The sequence below is a fragment of the Cryptotermes secundus genome, unplaced genomic scaffold (assembly GCF_002891405.2).
Source record: "Cryptotermes secundus unplaced genomic scaffold, Csec_1.0 scaffold1314, whole genome shotgun sequence".
Classification (NCBI taxonomy): Eukaryota; Metazoa; Arthropoda; class Insecta; order Blattodea; family Kalotermitidae; genus Cryptotermes; species Cryptotermes secundus.
In genome coordinates, this window is record NW_019720589.1 from 975,136 (window position 1) to 996,326 (window position 21,191).

The 21,191-nt window shown below is 39.9% G+C and overlaps 2 protein-coding genes across 2 annotated transcripts in view; one reads left to right on the forward strand and one right to left on the reverse strand.

Annotated features, from left to right (window-relative positions):
* The window catches only part of LOC111870238 (nuclear receptor corepressor 1), a 209,257-nt gene extending 197,280 nt beyond the window's left edge, over nt 1-11,977 (forward strand). The window contains exons 11-12 of the mRNA XM_023862351.1: nt 10,011-10,111; nt 11,964-11,977. Coding sequence (XP_023718119.1) covers nt 10,011-10,111; nt 11,964-11,977 — 115 coding nt within the window. The remainder of the gene's footprint in view (nt 1-10,010; nt 10,112-11,963) is intronic.
* Nucleotides 11,978-13,390: 1,413 nt separating this feature from the next.
* LOC111870244 (B-cell lymphoma 6 protein) lies at nt 13,391-16,041 on the reverse strand. The gene has a single exon (XM_023862365.2). The coding sequence runs from the start codon at nt 15,872-15,874 to the stop codon at nt 13,868-13,870; it is 2,007 nt and encodes a 668-aa protein (XP_023718133.1). The 5' UTR covers nt 15,875-16,041; the 3' UTR covers nt 13,391-13,867.
* Between the last annotated feature and the right edge of the window lie 5,150 nt (nt 16,042-21,191).

Here is a 21,191-nt window from a genome sequence, read left to right on the forward strand (position 1 = left end):
CTCCTGTACTGCACTGTGCCTTATTCCATGTTTTTGGGCTATTGTGTCCACAGTCACACGCCTGTCATCTTGAATGATCTCATCCACTCTTTCTTTGTTGTGTTCAGTTGAGGCTGTTCGAGGATGACGGCTCTGAGGCTCATCTTCGATGCTGGTTGACGTCACAAGACACTCAAGGTTAACACAATAGTTGGTTCCACCTACCACTGTACTCTCTTTTGTCTGCTGTTCCCAGGTTGCATGCAAAAAAAGTTGCCCATGTCTTTCGGTATGACCTACGTATGTCATCAATATAGGAAGTTCATTACATGCTAATGGCAGAGATGTTCGACTGCTTTTTAAGCTCTTGGACTTATACAGAGGACTCCTGATTGGTGAAGTAAGGCAAATGGAATTGACTCAACATTCAGAATCAACTTTGTGTGCGCGCGCGCATGTGTGTGTGAAAATCTAGGCCTATGATTTCTCTTTTCAGTTCCTGGGCAAGGGTTCTTAATTTATGCATATGGTAAAGAACACATAATAATTAGCAAGAGCATAAAGAACATGCACATTTGCAAGAGCATGCGTATGTCTTGATCCAGAATCATTGAAAATGTCTTGACAGAATCATTCAACTATTTGTTCTCTAAGATGTCTCTCTGGTTGGTTTGTGGTTAATTTCTTGCTATTTGGCTGTATATGACTTTTCCTTTCATTTGTTTAGTTACTTTGTGGGAGAGAGAAGAAAAGAATCTAAAGAAGTTCTTCATAAATAGTTGTTATTTTGTAAATACATAATATGTAAACTTGCAGTTAGCACTGCTTTTGATGCTTATTTACCACAAGAAATGCTTAATTTATTTTGTCTTCTGCGCCTTAAGATAGAAGCCAATGGTAGAAATTATCAGTAAAAATTGGTTAGTTTATGTTTGACAGCTAGTTGGTAGCTGAATGTCTACTTTTTACTTTTATTTTTTTAGAGATGGGAAAAATAAGAAATAATAATTGCTAGCGTATATAACACACGCAGTCACAGGAGCAAGACACAACATAAAGCACAATACACACATGAAAATAGAAAGAGTGCTCTGACAGAAGAGGATAGATGTGACTCGAGTAGTGAGATATGACGTAGGAAAAATCCAGAACAATTTTAATATTTTTAATATTTAATATTTATCAATATATATGATAAATATATATTTTAATTATTTTAATATGAAGACGACAAGGCATGCAGTGAACTAGTTTAACGTTAATCGAATAAGGCACCTGAAGATGGCACTTTTGTGCCGAAACATGTAGTGCGAGAGAGAGGAGTGAGGCAGATAAGTGTATGCACTAGAAGACGGTGAAATAAATCATGGACTTAAATCAGTGCAACAGGACGCTAAAATATAACATTAATAATTGCTACTTTAAAATTATATAAATTCTTTTTGGTAGAATTAATGAAGAATAGATAAACCTTACCGCTTTCTTTGAGCCGATTGTCTAGATAATGTGGGACCCTCAACATCTCACAACCCTATGGGCCTTCACGGCCTCTTACAAGGATAGCTTTACTTTTACTTAATGAAGAATAGATAGCTACATTATCATACACTTGTATACAGTTGGGTTAACATTTCAGATGCAGGACATTAGCAGTGAGTAAATAGCACAAAGATATTGTGACATGACAGCCTGAAGTCAGAATAGTGGGCCCAGATGTGTCATCCATTTCTAGGCAATGGCCGCCAAATGTGTTTACGCTTCAAAAATTCCCAGGCCATCACTAAGTAGCAACGCTCTTAACACGTCTCTCAGCAATGGATGAATTCTTGAAAGCAGTGTTGTCTGTTTGCACCGTGCCGAGGCTGTATAATGAGAACCAACAGGACATGCTTTGAATTGGATGTGGAGAGTAGTCTGAAGGCTCCCAGAGCCTTCAGACAGTAAAATATAGTCATGAGTCCCATGGGACTTGAAACCAAGAATAACTCTGCTGGTGAGGGCTAGCAGCATTTCTGCATTCAGTCAGCCAGCCTGTGAGTCAAGCATGAATGAGTTATGGGGCGGTTGCCAACCGGTTAGGACATGAGCATGGAAACTGGCCGGTCCCCATTGTTGAAAACTACTACATAGCAACATGTACTGTAGACTAGCAGACTGAGAAGACTTAGTATTTGTTCCTCATGACTCAAGGTACGCGGGTTCAAACCCGGCGGAGGTCGTGGAATTTTTAAGGGTGGAAAAATTCAGGGAACAAGTCCCCCGGGAGGGACTTTAAGCCCTGGATCCCGTGTCATAGCTTTACGGCATGTAAAAGAACCTCTTGTCTCAAAGAGACCTCTGAGCCAAATTTGTAAGGACATTTCCCGCCCAACAATAGTCTCTAACGCCTCTGGTAGATGGGGGAAGCATCTAGATACCGCTGAGCCAGTAGAGGCCGAACTCGCTGGCTGAGTCGGGACTGATGCCATGCACCAGTACCTGTAGGGTATAGAGACTGGTAGAATATCACAGGGGGACATACAATAGATCAAACTGGTCGCGGTGCATGGGGAAAACCCACCCCCTCCAATAATAATAATAATAATATTTGTTGCTTAATTTTCTTTCTGTTGCAAAATTAAATTCCACAAATTGCTAACACAGAATGCCATGTACTTTGTTTGAAGGGTACATAATTTTTCTGGTGTATGTCATTAGATATACAGAAGCATGTAACATGAAATAAACATTCTAGACCCAAATGACCTCTATATTTTCTTATGGCATGTGAAATTCAGCTTGAGCTTCAAATAAAGTTGGTGCTGTTTTTGACTAATTTGAATAACAGAAATTGGCTTGACAACTTTATTTTGAAGTCATCAGTGCCAAAGTTCTTTGAAAGCTGTTTAGTAATTTGGAAATAAAACATAAAACACGAATTCGTCATTATAGGTTTATTTTAAAACTCTTTGTGCATGGAAGTGGAAGTTGAGCCATCTGTATTCCCTGTCATTCCATGCTCTGGACGAAAATGATATGTTAATAATTTTCTCATCATACTTTATTCAAAGTGTGTGAAAGGAAAGGCCTTGTGTGTACAAAACCCAGTTTATGTTTTTATGACTCTAAATTGGTGCTAAGAGGATATTTAATAATCTGATATACAGCCTAGAAAGATATGTTTCAGGTTGTGCAGTTGCTTTGTGAAAACATTTTAAGCATAATTTGACGCCTGAATGTTTTTCTTCATGTGGCTGAAAAAGGGAATCATGAATGGTATGACAAACGATATTCTGTGAAGGGTGAAAACTATACTTGGTCGCCAACTTATGACCACAAAGAAATGAAAAATAAAAGATGATTAAGATATAAAAGTTTTTTTAAAATAAATTATAAAGATGATAAAAAGATTAGAAAGGTTAAAAAATACTGTTAATAAATATATGGCCAACATACGATCAGATCAACTTATGACCTGTCAGTCAGAACAGAAGTCAGTCATAAGTCGACTACCAAGTGTACCACTAATCCTGGGTCTGGTCAAGTGGGATTTGTGGTGGAGAAAGTGGCGCCAGGGCAGGTTTTCTCTGAGTACTTCGGTTTCCCATGCCAATCTTCATTCCACCAATTGCTCCACAATCACCCTCACCTATCATCTGGGGCTGGTACAATAGGCCAGAAGTGGCCGCAGCACAAGGGACTTAGTCCCACCCCACTAGCAATAAAAAAAAGTGTACCACTACAGAACCGAAGCGTACTTTTGTACTTCGGCACTTCTGGAGCTACAGGGGTAAAGTATGGGAATTTTTGACTAGAGAAGAAGGCCAACAAATACCATGCTGTCTTCTGAGCTTAGTAGTGCAACATGATTCTTGGTGATAATGCCATGCATACCAGATTATTGCATCATTTTTGGGGAGCAGGAATCAGGCCAGTTTTATATCCTGTATTGATATTTTGGCCATAGTATTCAAAGGTTCACTTATGGACTGTTAGGAGTGAAGTGCTTAAAAATAACCAGTCCATTTCTGGAAGTTTTTAGATATATTTTAAATATCTGATAGTGCTCAACTGTTATAACATTCATGTGTTAGTACATAATAGTGTAAAAAAAAGTAAAGGTATCCCTGTAACAGGCCGTGGAGGCCCATAGGGTTGTGAGATGTTGAGGTTCATACATTTTCTAGACAATCAGCTCACAGATGGCGGCAAGGTTGTCAGCCTTATGCGCTGGCTGCCCTTTGCCCCCAAGAACATTCCAAGAATATTCCTGGTTCTCATTTCTGTTAGAGGCTGTTGACCCCAGGGCCATAGTGCGGCTGGAAGGATTAGGTAAATTGAAAAAAAAAAAACCAATAACCTGAACATAATAGAGTACACAAACATTTTCATAGATATTGAATTAGTTTTAATGTATTTGCCAATTATGTCTACACGTTATTGTTGTTACAGCCTTTCAGATTTAACAGAGATCTGTGCATCTGGGTATGGTTTTTTAAGTCATGTTGCAATTGAATATTTGTGATATTGCTAAAATTTCCACGCCTTCATCCATAAAGAGAGAAGGTTACAGCAGTAGATTTTGATATCTTTCAGCTCCATTAAAATTAAAATTTGAATTGGCAGCAGTACTTTTGTCACAGACATGCTGAATTTCTTTTAGTATGCAGCAAAAGTTGACTGGTTTCAGAAGTCTGATAGTGAAAGACTTAAGAATTCCATTTATACACAGCTGAGCGACTTCAGCAGTGACTATAAGTCACATATTTCAGTAAAGTCCCTGTTATTCATCATGTATGGGTGTGTGCCAGTTATTTATATCGGCAGTAGAACATCATACTTTTATGAAACTCAATTTTCTTGTAATTGTAACAATTTTCCAGTATTTTTAATTTTTCCATTTTCTATTTCACAGTCAGAGCAACGCAGTTTCACTTTAGTTATTGCATGGTGTTTTCATAGGAGACATATTGGATTAATGGATGAACAATTTTGAATATATTGTGATGCGATCATGAAGTCATCTAATAATAGCTTGGAGAGCTACGATATTGTGGGTGACCATATGCATGTTATGACATTGTTTTTGAAGTAAGCTTAAAATGTTTTATATTTTCCTAAGAATTCTTGCCAGTTGAATTAGAAATCCAGATGCTTGAATACTGAAAACTGGGAGTGTACTGTGCTTTTAAGACTAGCCTCCTAAAGTAGGCTCATGTGATCTCCATCGTGTCTGTGTATCCCCCCCCCCCCATAACATTTGAATACCTCAACCAATCTTCATGAAACTTGGTATGTATATCGTGGCAACTTATCCCATCTTGGCAACATATTTCATAAATCCCTTGTATATCTGTATGTGTATCCGTCCTGTCATTGCAAGGCAATTGCTCAGTTAAGTGTGTCCCTCCGTTCTGCGCTAGGCAGTGGCTCGGTAAACATGTTCCTGTGGCAGTGAAAACACAACAGTATAATATATGGTATAGATGTAGTGTAGTTTTGACATTAATGGTTTAGCCGGTGCCTCACCTTATTTTGTCCGTTCTGTGGGGAGTTGCAATCTATATTCCCCACAGAACGGACAAAATACATCGTAATATGAGGCACTGGCTAAACGATTAATGTCAGAACTACACTACATCTATACCACGGGCCTCCAAGAAGTTTATTACATATATACAAGTCATTATGTCTGCAGGAATATAACAAATTGCAACAACTGACTTCATGGAGCCGAGGCGGTGGGAGTGGTGCTGCTAGAAACCAGTGTATCTGGGAGGTCTTGTGACCGTCCAATTCGATCAAGGTTTTCCGTGGTTTTCCTTGGTCCCAGAGCAAATGCTGAGTTGGTACCCAAATTCCACGTTGCACTGCATGCTTCACATGCAGCCCCCCCCAATAGTAACATCATGAAACTTATTATACTATAACTACACAAGAATGACATGTCTTATATCTGTATAATGATCCATGGACATGAAATAAATGAAATGAAATGAAATGAGATATGGAATATCAAATGAAGAGTTTTTAACCTTATTTTATGCCATAACTTTCGTTTTTATAATAAGTTTATAGTTCATTGTATTTTTTACCATGCATTTTATAATGTAATAATTATTGCATATCCAGCTTCATCATCGCAATTGCAGTTCAGTAGTGTGTGAATATTGGTAATCATGTGTTTGCCTGTTGATGGCTTTAATAGCCGAAACATGTAGCTAAGCTAATTTTAGTTTTGACCATTGTATTGTTGTGTTGTGACGGACTATAATCAAGAATTGTATATAATAACACAACAGGATGCACAAAATGAAAATCATCGGAACAATGACAACAAGAGGCACCAAATAATTAAAACATGAACATGAGGAATGATTATGTAGACAGGAAAACACCATTTTTGATACCTGTGACAGAGTAAATGCTCTTTTATAGGAGCTCTTAATGCATTCTACTAGCAGAGGAGTTGATTTAACTAGCTGTGATGCCTTTCCCATGTTTCTGGGATTCATGGAAGTATCTGTGTGAAATTAAGAAGTTCTTGCTGTCATTTTTTTGTCTCATTACTTGATATTGGAGCAAAGTGGGCGTAACCTTCACGTGGATATTTCTTTGGAGAAAATCTTGTGTTAGGAGAAACAGGAGTGTGGGCATTGATAGTCATGGCGTTGGTGATTGCTTGGCAATTGTTAGTTTATTACATTTTTATTGTTTGGCATGCAGTAAGTAAGTGGTAGTGGATCAGTAAATTGCTCTCACAGTGCTGAATGATTACAGAGTACATTGTAATACAGTTTTAGTAGTTTGAAAATGATTAGTCTGAAATGCAGTGCCATGTCAGCAGATAGAGCAATCCATTTATTGGTTAAAGTTTGCATTTGAATGATCAAACATTGTTCAGTTGGGAGGACATTAAGTAAATTGTTATGCAAATCACATGAACCCCACCTCCCCCTGCCTGTGAATCTCTGCTTCATATTCAGTAAATTATGAATTGCTGTAATGAATGCAAAAAGTATTACATTTTTGACATAAAGATGATCTTACTAATGGATTTGCTATGAATAGATGGAATTAATTCAATATTCCACAGTGGGTTTCTTGATCACTTTAATGTGAATTCATTTTTTTAGAGGGTGGTAACAAACAGTATTGGAACAAATTAATTATTGTAGTGGAAATGTTTGTCTGCAGGATTTTCAATTTAATGATTACTGTTGCCCTGCAATTTCCATTGAGCTCATTCGGGGAATCTGGTAGGATATTTGCTAATTAATACTGACAGATTTCAGTCATTCAATTATACTTTATGGAAGAAGCATCAAATATTGTTTGGTTTGTAGTTGGCTAAGCAGCCAAATTGTACAGCAGATTCAAAAGGGGAAAGGAGATCTAGATACTAAAACAAGAAAGATTTTTACGTGTATGTTTACAGAATTTAGGAATTTTTCCAAAGGCTGTGGTGAGCATTGTTTGGAATGCAACTTCATGTATTTTGAATTTGAAATGCTCTTACTCTGTATAAATTGTTTGGTTTTGATGAGCATCAAGAGATAATTGATTTTAATCAGCAGACTTCCATATACTAATAAGCAGAATAACCAACACTTCAAAGAAGGAACGGAACTCAATTAAGAAGTATAGGAGTATAAGGCACTCATGTAGATTTAAAAAAGAAAAGAGAGAGACTGATAATGATTGCAGTGGTGTGCAAAACTGTACCTTATCCATCATCCTGGTTTTTAAGATTAGTTATCTTAAAAACCAGGACGATGTTTTGGAAACCGGATCTGTTTCCATCCTCAGGTGAGGGAAAACACCTATTCTGTTGGGGTCCCTTAGAAAGAGCTACCCTCAATCACTGGATGAAACGTCGTGTTTTTCTTAGTTATCTTAAAAACCAGGAGGATGGATGAAGTCCGAAAACCCAATATCTGTGTGTGTTATACACCATCGTCAGAATCCTATAGTAAAAACTGTACCTTAGTACTTGTATATTGTTTAATGGTTGTGTCTGCTGTGCATGTTGGCAGGTGTGCAGAGTAAATTTCATAAACTTGAATGCTCTTTACTGGGTCCATGGTAGTAAGTATGAAACAGAAGAAACAGGATTTCTTTTAATGCTAGTGGGGTGGGACTAAGTCCCTTGTACTGCGGCCACTTCTGGCCTATTGTACCAGCCTCAGATGATAGGTGTGGGTGATTGTGGAGCAATTGGTGGAATGAAGATTGGCAGGGGAAACTGAAGTACTCGGAAAGAAACAGGAAAGTTACATTTAGAGATAAAATGTTATAAAGTTGTGCTCTGTGGTCTAGTGGTCAGCGTTTCCTGCTACAGATCCAGAGGCCCAGGTTCGATTTCCGGCGCTACCAGATTTTTTCTGAGAAGTAGTGGGTCTGGAATGGGGTCCACTCAGCCTCGTGATGATAATTGAGGAGCTATTTCAAGGAAATAGTGGCTCTGGTCTAGAAAACCGAAATTAACGGCTGTGGGGGTTCGTTGCGCTGACCATGTGACACTCTCTGTCTGCAAAAGTTGGCACTAAACTTCGCCGACAAGTGACAGTATGTATGTCATGTCTATATGTCTGTGAACTTGTATTAGTGTTTAAACTATTGGAAGCACTTTCATTCATATAATTTTATATGGAAAATTCACTAAAAGGTGCTAGGCAGTTCTGATTTACAGCCATATTCATCCATAGTAAAGCCACAAATGGATTTTTCCATGAACTTCATAAACAGTTTCACAGATACAGTTGAAATTCAACTTGGGAGACTCAACAAAAGTTGTCAGGTAGTTCAAATTTTCAGCCATATTGATCCAAAATGAAGGCTAGCTTATTGCAATGCCATAAATAGACCTTTATATACAATTTTGTTTAAATTTTATAAGAGGGAGTTTCACCAGAAGTCAGATAATTCTGAAATTTAGAAAAATTACTCCATAATAAGGCCTAATTTCCATAAGACCATAAATGGAATTTTCCATACATTCCTTAAACTAGCATTTCTCGAGTGTAATACTGGTACCTTCAAAAGGTACCAAAGCACCTTGCCAGGGATACTATAAGCCTTTATTTGTATTTTCAGGTGTTTGCACAGAGAAGAAATTTTGTCTGTGGGTGTTATTTTCAGTTTGAACTGTTTGTGAATATGCTTGTAGATATGACAGATAAAGGGGATAATTGGTCATACATACTACTCTATGAGATCATTGAAATACTAAATTGTGCATTTTCCAAATTTGTTTTGTGGGTATAATCATTTGCTGAATTGTGCTAGAGTGTATGGAGCACAAAAACAGACTTTAATTGATTTACATTTCATTCCCAATGTAAGCAAACCCAATAAACTTCAGGAGAAAACCAGTGGTTATTTTGTGTACTACATTGTGGTGTACACTATTTTAACCATTACATGTATATTAGATTACTGTTTACTAAAATCATATTTTGAAACACAGATCAGGGATTATTCTTTTAAGCTAAAAGGAGCAATTGATAGATTACTTGGTAGGTATAATCAGGTTTTTGAATCCCACTTTGAAGTTATAGTGTGGATGTTTCTGAATAGGATCTGGATTCTGGATGTTAGAACATAACAGTTCGGCTCAGGCGGTAAGCATTTCAGCACTTCTCAGGTTATTGCTGCGTCCCTGCATGTATTTACACAGCCCATGAAACTAAATGTTCAAGTGTAAATGAGTGAAAATTCTTGCCTTGATGTCTTCATATTTTAAATAATGGTTGGTGTACATGGCAGACAGTTGTAATGAATAAAATAATGACCGTTGGTAATGAAATAATTTACTGCTACTTAGTACTAGTGCTGCTGCTGCTGTTGCTACTACTACTACTTGATAATAATATTAATTACACTTATGGTGGTGGTGGTAGCTGCTGATGAGGATGAGAACAACAACACAGTAAATTGTATGTAATTGTGTGTGTGTGTGTGTTTGAGGCACTTGATACATTCTGTGCCTGTCGGTAATATCCATAAATAATGGCGAATTAATAATATTGTTGTTTAATTTTCATTTTCAGTGAGGGAAAAATAGAGAACAAGAAGAAGGAGCGCAGAAAAGAGGAGAAGAAGAAGAAAGAAGAAGTGGAGACAAGTGATGAAGAATGTGTTGACACACAAGGTAAGTGACCTTTTATAATTACTTATCCCCCCCCCCCCCCCCCCACCCACCCCCNGCGTACCTCCATGAACTCTGTTCACTTCGGTTTTTCTAGATCTTACACATACGGTAGGACTCCTTGGGCGAGTGATCAGCTCGTCGCAAGGCCTCTACCTGTACACAAACACAGAAAAACGCACACACACAAACATCCATGCCCTGAGTGGGATTCGAACCCACGATCCTGGCTTCCGAGCAAGTGAAGACAGTGCATGCCTTAGACCGCTCGGCTACCGTGACCGGCAATAATTACTTATAGAAGAAGTGAACCTGATATTGGCATGAAGCACTGTATTGTGTAACTTCTTCATCGGTATATTACGATGGAAACTATGTGTACATGAAGAAATTTGAAGTGTTTAGGGTTATGTTTAATAAACAGGGTTCACAGGCCATGGAAGTTTCCAGGCATTTAGATGGTGGTCTTCTGGGTTATGACACCCTGTAGTTTTATAGGTGATTACTGATGTAATTTTGGAGGAATTTGCTGCCTCCATCTTCAGAGTAGAAGTCTTCACAATGTGGTGTCATAACCCAGGAGATCATAATCTAAGTTTTCAATGCTGTGAATGTCTTAGATTTCTCAAAACATTTTGTCATCATTCTTGTTATGATTTTTGTGCTGTGGCAGAACATATCCACACATTTTTTTCACTTTTTTTTGTGATAATTTTGAATTTAAAATATTTAATTTGTTGCTGTTGTGGTATGAATGTACATGTAAGTAGTAGGAAACTAAGCCTAAGTATGTGTTGCTTAGAGATGTCTCAGTTCTTATTAGTGTATGGTGTTTGTTTTGGGCATGTTTTTAATTTCCTGTGCAAGTAGTATATTTGAGAAAGTATTGTAATGGTGGAAAATCCGTCTTTAGACTCTGACAGACTTACACATTTTGACACCCTCATCCAGAATAAGAAAAAGTTGTGTCTGGAATGTGCCCACTATGTATGTGTATGTGCAAGTGAGTGGCTGGATGGATGGATGTGTGTTTTTTTAGTGCCCAGTAACTTAAAAAATGATATTTGTATTTGGTATTTACGGAGTTTGTCATAGGTCAGTGTCTGTCAAATATGAACATTGTCATTTAAAAATGGAGTCTTTTCAGACGGGCACCAGAAATGAAGTGACGATTTTCTTGAAAGTGGCTCCAACAATTGTGATAAGATTTCAGTAATTTATGGAAATGGATTTCATAATAAAACAGGATAGGTTATATGTTAAGGAAAATAATGGTATGCAAAGTTGGGGCCCAGATGTGAAATGTTGATTTTATTGAATCTGATTTTATTTGTTGGAGATATTTCGTTCTTCTTTTGTATTCCATAACCAGCAATTAATTTAGTTTCCAGGGTAGCCTAGTCAAGGTCAGTCAGATTTCAGAAAATATGTGCAGTGTCTTTGCATGGATTTTTTTTTTTTACTTTTTCTGTTTCTTAGTGTTTTTAATGTTAAATTACGTTGGAATACAGTGAATATTATTGTGCTTCATATGTTAATGGTAATTATAGCAGCTGTGGTGGTGCTTGTTGTAACACTCATAATAACAGTAACAGCAATACAAATGTGAACAATTAATTAGGGGGTTGAGCTATTGAACTAGTAACTTTTTCCCCTGTGTCTGGTTGGCTTGCCATGAATGTTACCAGAGAAATTAAGTTTTCTGATGACTTTGTTGAATGTAGACATAGTACATTGATGTCCTAATTTGAGATGAACACAATATCTCATTTTATCACTTAAGAGCATTTTTTGGAATCGGTTTACAAAAACAGTTTTTAGTGTAGGTATAATGATATGAAAATTCATTTTTCAGATAAGAAAAGTTGACCCATCTTTTGGTGTAATTTTCCAAAACTTGGTTTTGAATGTTGTTATTTGAAGCAAGAATGGAAGACTCATGAAGGCAAGAGATCTAGCAATGGTAGTATCATTGAGGCAAACCCATAGAGTTATTGAACCATAAAGAATTTTGAATTTGTAGAACGTGCTTAACATAGACCAACTGGTGGGTGGTGTGGGGAGGGGGTTGGGGTTGGGAGGTTGGGGTGTATTTACTTGGAAGCAAGAGAATATATCCAGGCCTCTGGTAAATATAAAGATGAATGTGTTGTAATTTAAACAAATGAAAAGAACAAAATCGACGCTTTATAGATTACTCTTGTTTGACTAATTATTTTACAGTATCTGCCCCACAGTCTTATGTAAGCAGTGAATAATTGGAGGGTGGGAGGATATGGTCCCATCTTTTTCTTGATTATGACAGTGATTTTCTTTCCCACATCTGGTACATCATTCACCTTACTGTAATCATGTTAGTATTAATTTCACTTAATTCTGAATCCTCCAAAAACTTTGCATATCTCAGCTTTATTGCTTATTGTTGCTTGTTTCTCTCAGATAGCTATTGCATCAAGTTTTATTATTATTTATGGCTTACAGGCAGACATGTATGAAAATTATATGTAAAAATGGTAACTGTTCCAATATTGGTGCATGTGTCTTGAACTAACATTTACATGCGAGTACATACATGTTCCTGCGAATTGCTGGGCGTGAGTCAGAAAGGGGTTGTTGTGTGATCTAAGACATGGATGTTGTAGACACATTATTGTATAAGGTTTTCAGAATGTTTGCAGGGATGGAATAGTGTGCATTTGCCTAAATTTTGATAATTGGATGGATAATAGCTCGGAATGACATCTTTAGCCTACTTTCCTTATTTTGGGGGAAGAATATGTACACACACACACACACACACACACACATATATATAAATAAGAGCATGCTAATGAGATCATCTTGCAGTCTGTGTGTCTGTATGTGTATTCTACTCTGTTGTTGCTAGGCATTGGCTCACTACACATATTCCCACAACATTGATTGCACAAACAGTGGTAGAAGAATTGTTGGACATGTTTTCTGTGCAGTCCATGTCATATCAAAGGAGAGTAGGTGATTAGTTCTTCCCAGAACTTGTTTAGTGTTTTGTTGAAAGGATTGGAGGTTATCCTTTCCTGTGTTTAGAGAGGTATTTGAATGAAGGCATATAGGAGGAATTGAGGGAAGAGGATCTGTGCGTTTACAGTACGAGTGTGGTCTTGTCATCAGGTTATTTCAACCTGTTAGGATTGTGTCTCTGATTCTTAGTTTTGTAGTGATTCATTGATTGTTTGACTGAAGGTTTCTGTGTATGGTGATAAGGGAACATTTGAGTGCCAATTCCGACCATGTTCAGATGGTTACATAATCACAGTTCAGTGCTTGAGAAGCATGCTGAGTGAACTGAGATTTTTATACGGTAATAAGTAACTTTATATCACAAATTGATTGCGGGTTCGTTTTTATTGTTGAGCTAAAGGGATCATGTTGACCATATCAGCTTCACATATCACCAGTTTTACAAAGCATGGGCATGTAGTAATACATATACAGTACTCAAAACCAATATTGTTGAGCAAATAGAAATGAAAAATTTGTAATCATCACCATATTTAAGTTAATATTTTTGTCACTAATTCTGGTGAATAGTTGCAGTTGTGTCACTCGTAGCCTAGGTAATATTCTGTGTTTATGGTGAAAGTTTAATTAAAATTATTGACGGATAAGTTCTCTGTAGCACTTACATCACAGCAGTTTGCTGGAATGGGAATGTAGTTTGGAACAGCAGAATTAAGATGTTTTGGATGTTACAGTAGTTAATTTAGTCATTATCAGATTTCACACTGATGTCGCTGTCTGTGATTGTGAATGCGACTCCTCACTTCCTACAAGGGATTCAGTCTCTTCATTGGCATGACACATTTTTCGATGTTTATGAACAAAATAATAACTTGGGAATTTGGAGCCACAGGTTTTGCATGGGTAGTACTGTACATTCATATCAAGAAGACGCACTTCTCGACGTACACTGCCACTTCCATTCACTTTATCTTTTTCAGAGCCAAGAATTTTACACACAGCTACACTTTTATTACTCCCAAGTCTCTCAGCTAGTCTTGAAAGGTCAATTGTTACTGGATTGATGTGACGGCGAGCATGTTTCTGATAGCAGTAATGGCTTTTGAATGTATGGTTGCAGTAGAAGCAAGTGTACACAGTCTCTAGGCTGCCACTGATTTTCTCACTTGTTATGGAGGCCGAAGAAGAGGATGTATTTCCATCACTGAGGTTTGGTGCAGAACTGTCTTCTTTGTTGGAGTCACCTCTGTCAGTGGCTGGATGCTCAGATAAGTTACTTGTTTCTGCTTCCTGAGCACCGCTGCTTTCACAAATGTGACTCATTACTGGCTGTTTTGTCAATGTGTTTTGCTCTGTTCCACCTTTTATATGTTCATCATTGACTTCAGTTGCCATTGATTGTTGATTTGTGGGCTCATTTTCTGTGTCTTCATCTTTGACTTCTGGTTGTGAATATGAAAAATTGGAGCTTGAAGTTGCAGGTTTGTGAATGTGTGAAACACATGCCGCTTCCTGGTTATTTTGGAAAGGTGGTTCGTGTGTTGTATCATGCCTTGAGGCTTTCTCTTTGGCAGGACCATCAGCAAGGATATCATCAAGTGTAAGTCCGTAATTGTCATTGAGGACTCGATGAAAACGCACAGGACCATCACAGCATGCCACATCAATGATAACTTTACTGCTGCTGCTGTTGTTGCTGTTTGCAGTTCCATGGATGCTAGTGTCGCTGGTTTGTTGCTTCTTGCAGGATGATGCTTTAGAAGGTTGTTGATGTTTCTTGTGAGGTAGCTGTTGTTGATGTTGACTCAGTTGGTTTTTTGATTTATGTTTATCTCTGGGGGCGATGTCCACCACATTGTGATCCTCTGAAGAGAATGAAGTGCCAGAAAGACAAGGCGATACACTGGATGGTGTTGCTGGAGATGCCGCACGAAGAAATATATTTTTGTGACCAGTTGATGTTGATGGGATGGCAAGTGGTGATTTTGGGCGTCGTCTCGTGTTGTTTCCGGTTATCTGTGGTGTGTGGGGACGGGTAGGGATGTCAGGTGGTGGAGGTTGCAGTGACTTCAATGGTTCATGGTTCTGATGGCTACTTTCTATGTCTAGAGGAGCTGATGTTGGGAGAACATATCTGAAAGGTGAGTTGTCTGCTGATGGGAGCATTAGTTGAGGTGGTTGAGGCGTGGGCAGTGTATGATATGTTGGAGGTGGCCAGAAAGGGGCTGGTGGGGGTGGTGGTGGCTGTAAGCTTCCAAGACCTAACAGAACTGGTAACATTTTCCTACTAGGAATAGGTTTCACCAACGTCGGGAGGGCGGTGGGAGTTGGGAGGTGCCTGGAAAGCGAGGATTGGGTTTGTGGTTGTTGATTTTGAACAAGAAAGGTCCTGCAGAGATCCAAAGCTCTCGGCATGTGAAGTAAGTGTGTTGCTAAGAGAACACCATAGATATTCTCGTGCGTTATGTCTAGATATCCAGTGTACATGAAAGTGAGGAGCGGGGCGAAAGCTTCAGGGCTGACGTTAGGGACAGCAATTGTGACAGTGTTGGAGGTTCCAGAAGCTGCTGCAGTAAGTAGGGCCTTGAGGTAGCCGCTGTGAGACGCTAAGACGGCGCGATGTGCCGCGAACTGATGAGTAGAAGCAGGCCTCGGCGGTGACGTACCACTGTTACCGCCGACGTTGATGATGACATCAGGTGGCGAGGCTAGGGTAGCAGCGGCCACAGCATCTCTCATTAGCCAGGCGCGGTACAAGGAATACATTCTGGTCACATTTATCACCAAGAACACAGAAAGTATTCGGTAGAAATGGCACTCAAGAATTCACCTCATCACATAACTGATTTCCATTGTTGTGTTTGTGGTCACTGATCACTATGAACAGTATTTAAGACTTCTCAGTCCTATTGTTATGGAACTAGTTAATTGGGACACGGCCGGGTGTAGAGTCCATTGTCTGCGCAATTACGCTGTTCGCGTAAGTAAACGATTAAACACTAATATTAAATGAATGGAGTTACGTGAGGTTTGTACCTTTTTAACCCTGCGATGTGTTGTAACTAATGTATGAACCCATTGTGATTGCTGACGTTTCTGTCACCAAACTTCAAATTAACAATAATCCACGTAAGCTGCGCCATATCTGATAGCGTACGGAATCACAAGTGTTCGGATGTACTTTCACGTTGTACTGGGCAGTGCAACATATACATGACATTTGTTTCAGATGGTTGCGGAAGGGAAGTAAAGGGGAGGAAGAGAAATGAAGATATTTATGATGAACTCGTTAACCGCCGCCTGCCGCGCACCCACATTGGTTACTCACTTTATCACGTGTTTGAGAGGGATGATTTTGATTCGCGTTGGGAGGAGGAGCCCGATGCGCACCCAGTACAAACATTGGAATATCTCAACCAGTCATAACGATCTTTAGGTTTGACAAACAGCATTTCGTAGACAGGGATAAAAAATACAAAAAAAATTGGGGTTGTGAAATGTCAGTGGAGTCTCAGATGAAAAGGATGAGCATACGAAATAGTTTAAAAAAATTATCATTTCAAACAATAGTGTAGAATGTGTTTTCAGAGTGTTTGGATCCAGTTTCGGTTGTTCTGACATAGATTATTGCAGTATTATAATGCATTACAGCCGCTACCCCTTTCTTTGATCCAGCCCTGATATACTGCCCTTCTTCAGTGAATGCAGGAGAACGGAGTTTGTAAGAGACCTCGCTACAAACATAATTTGTTTCGTAGGAATTGAGGTTCTCAAAGCAGTGGTCACGAAGACTTATCATCTGGGATATAACACCGTGTAGCCCGTTGAAAGTCAACCGACGTTTCGGAGGAACATGTCGCCTCCATCTTCAGGGTCGAAGAATAAGCCAGGCAAGAAACCAGAGTTCTACTTGTTACCTGCTTCACGCTGGTTGTTTGGCTTATTTTTCGACGCTGAAGATTGAGGCTACATGTTCCTCCGAAACGTCTGTTAACTTTCAGCCGACTATATAGTGTTATGCCCCAGAGTTCTTCGTAGTTTGTTTTGTGCTGTTTTTTGATAAATTCTTCAGCAGTTGTCAACATCAGTTCTGATGGCACAAGTAGACCATCGCTTGCGTTTTCTTTTCTTTGAGATTTAAAACGTATCAATTATTTTACCGCCTTTATATTAAATCAGACCTAAAGTAGCTATATTTTGCGTCACAAACATCAGTAGATGATACATGAGCGTGAAGCTGTCTTTGGATCACCGTTTACGCGAGTCATATGGCAGGTGGTGGTTTAATATGACGCATCATTGGTGTTTATTTTGTAATCTGATTGCAGGACTGGAAGTGGGGGCACATTGTTTCCAGGCAGTTTTTGGAGTGGTGCTCAAATTTTCTGAACTATTTACCCTGTATACAAGGAGTCTGGATGACTGTGGCGATATAGCGACTGGGCTGTGGGCCGGACAGCCGAAGAATCTGGGGTTAGATTGCCAACAGAGACGAGAGTTTTTCTCTTCTCTACAGTGACCACACCGGCTCTGGGTTCCACGCACGTTCCTTTGAGAGGGTACTGGGGGCTCCATCCTCGGTGATAAAGCGGCTGGGGCGTGATGCTTCCCACACACCCCCATCTAGTGCCGCAATTAAGCACGTGTGGAGCCATATCTCCACTTCCCCTCACAGTTTCATAGCTAAGTGATTAAATATCGTAAACAGGGATAATATTGCCTTCATAGATGTATTTGTCGAATTTCTTACCTCGGATATAATGGAGAACAGATTTATGAAATTTACCACCTTCTCGTGCCGAGATATACATACGGTACCCACGGCAGTTAAGGCGATGTGCAAGCGTAGCCTAACAGTGTTCAGATATGATTCACGTCCTAATTTCCAATCCTTTTTAATTACGTAAGATTCTTCAATTTTAATGTCATTCTTTCTTCAGAGTTTTATTTGAAAGGCGCTATACTCGTATGTTGTCATTGCCGGTCACGGTAGTCGAGCGGTCTAAGGCGTGCACTGTTTTTGCTTGCTCGGAAGCCGGGATCGTGGGTTCGAATCCCACTCAGGGCATGGATGTTTGTGTGCGTTTTTCTGTGTTTGTGTACAGGTAGAGGCCTTGCGACGAGCTTATCACCCGCCCAAGGAGTCCTACCGTATGTCTAAGATCTAGAAAAACCGAAGTGAACGGAGAAGTTCATGGAAGTAGGCCTAGGCCCACTGGGGCTGTAGTGCCAAGGGGGGGGGGGAAATGTCGCTAGGAGCCGGGATAGTACTGTCGGCATAGCGACTGGCTACGGGCTGAGCGACCGAGGGGTCGGAGTTCTAGTACCGGTAGGGCAAAGAATTTTCTCCACTTCGTCCAGACCGGCTCTGGGACCCACTCAACCTCCTATCCAATTGGTACCGGGCGCTCTTTCCCCGGGGGTAAAGCGGCCGGTGCGTGAAGTTGACCACTCACCTCCAATTAGTGCCGAGGTCAAGAAAACGTGTATTTATACATCCTCTCCTGCATACGCCTTCATGGCATAGTGCTTGATTAGTTGAGCACGGGGACAGCTTTACATATGTTGTAACGAAAGTAACCATATCACGTGCGAGGAACGGGTGCTTCTGCTTGCGAACAATGAAGATTGACACGTGTTAGTTGTATACGCGGAGTACCAGAGATTTTAATCGGGGCAATATGTGCATTCTGTTTACGAGAAGTCCAGCAGCAATTCATAACGTGTAATAACCATAGACATGTATCAGTAGTATTCTTATTTCATCAGCATGATAGGCTACTGTAATCATCAGTTGAGCAGTGACCCAGAAAAGGTCTAATTGTGGGAATATAAAATGAGCAGGCGCTGTTATTTCCGCAAATGTATTGTATGCAGTGCTATGTGCAAGCTTTGATTTCGGATCTGAAAGTTTCGGCAGACGAACGAACGGGAACACGCATTTTGCAAGGTGTTTTGAATCAGCTACGCTATATACATTGTGTCACATATTCGTTTTGCAACTAAATTTGATGAATAGAAGTTTTATGTTCCAAGCATTTCACAGAAGTGAGCACTGACTTGGCTTAACCACCGCATTAAGTATGGACCAAGTGTGACGTTGTACCGTTTGGAGCTGGTGACCACATTTTGCGGACGGTAGAGAGTTTTATGATTTTCTTCAGCCATTACAGTCAGATGCTTAGGTACCTAGACTACGACCGTTTCCTTCCAAGTTCCTTCTTCACAGGCATCGTTCTCCCATTCGACGCCATATGAACTGTGCAGTTGAGAAAGTGCCGTTAAACTAAAGAAGCGTTTCGAATAAGTTTCCCGCTAATTGAGAAATATGCTGCCATCTGTGTTTGGAAGTACGTAATAACTTTTCGTAATCGAAAATTGCAGGATGTCATGAAAGGGACTAAACTGGCTTTAGAAAAGTACCCCATTTTTCCCTAATTGGTATCCGCAATTGGGCGCAGCCCGGCCATCAGATCATTTGGTTTAAGTGCTTCGAACCCACATAACGTAGAACGCAGTTCGCCTTGCGTATGCGGCAAATTGTCTGACTCTGTAGGCTAACGTGTTGCAGGAATGACGGGGGCCATAGTTTTCCGCGCCTGAACACACCTGGCAACATTCAAAATTTATCTCAGTGCTTAGCATCACATTGCAATGACATGCATTTAGACGAGTGGTTCCCAAATTTTTTCGGGCCACCACCCCCTTTGGTCCCATCACTGCCCCCTTACCTGCCTAACAAAAAAGCGTTGCTCAGAATAGCGTTTTGCACAACCCACTAAGGAATATAATAATAAAATAAGATACCTCACCCTTACTACATTTTAATGCGACGGATGGGCTAGATGAAATTACATCAGTTTCCCAGTGTCTTGTCTGAAGTAACTTCACTCGTAAATGAGCGAACAACGCACTCAGAGGGGCCCATCAAGAGTGCCCCCAGCTGCCCTTGGCCTTTTCGCTCCCCCTAGTGTCGGTACAGTCCACGTGGAAACAACTGATTTACACGATTGGCCATATAAAGAAGATCAGTGTCACACTACGGCAGTCTTGTCCCCGGTGAACGATCCCACGCTACTTTGGGTGGGATGCTGAGACGAACGGCATAAGTAATTGTCAGAGTGACCGAGTTTATCGTGAAGCTGAAATGAAACACGTTGCCGTACGGTTTTCGTCGTGACTAGATTTCTTCCGAAGATTAAACTTGATGTGGTTTTGTTAAAATCTGTTCAAATGTTACCGTATCCAGTCGAGTGCAACTGTTACCTCGCAATGTCATTTGTTTAGCCTTACAGCTTTATTGCGATTTGACCACTCATATATCCGAAGCCAGTCGTTTCTGTGGTCATAAAGGAGGCTGTAGACGTTGCATGATATGAACTCGGAGCAGGTTAGGGTCGCGGGTTTAACGCACATTTCAAATTCGTTTCTTCTGACTCCATAGAGTTGAGCTACCCAAAAATTTATTTACCCTTTATGGACCTCAGAGGTCCATTGTCGTGTTCACAGTAGCCACCGTCGAATCATAATCTCAGCCAAATGAATCCAAGCCACATTCTCACCATCCATCCATCAAATTGGCCTCCTCCCGTCGGGTCTTGCGTGCTACATGGTCGCCTAAGCCATCTTCGAGATTATCACCCAAATACTGTGTCTTCGTTTGTTTTAAGGAATTGATCACGCATGCCCACAGCCATATGAGTTCAGGCCACATCCTCACACTTTCTGTCCCATATCCACCCTCTTCGCTTCGGGTCTTAGCGCTTCATGACCGCCTTTGTCATTAACTTTGAGACGATCTTGTTTGAAACAAATGTAGTCACTTCACACGTGTCGTTGTTTCGTTCCGTCTAAAGTTAAAGGTTGATTTTGGCCTCTATTACAGAACATTCAAACTGTTGGTCTGTGAAATATGTTCTGTTTACGAATACAGGTATTTTGAACTCTTCGTTGGTGAGTTTTTGAAACAGTTTCCTTGCAGAACGGCAGTATCATCTCCCTTCCTTCCTCATCATTTTAGGCTCATTGATGATGCAAAAATGCGCCTCTTAGCGTCACCATCGGTCACCATAGCTATCCGTCC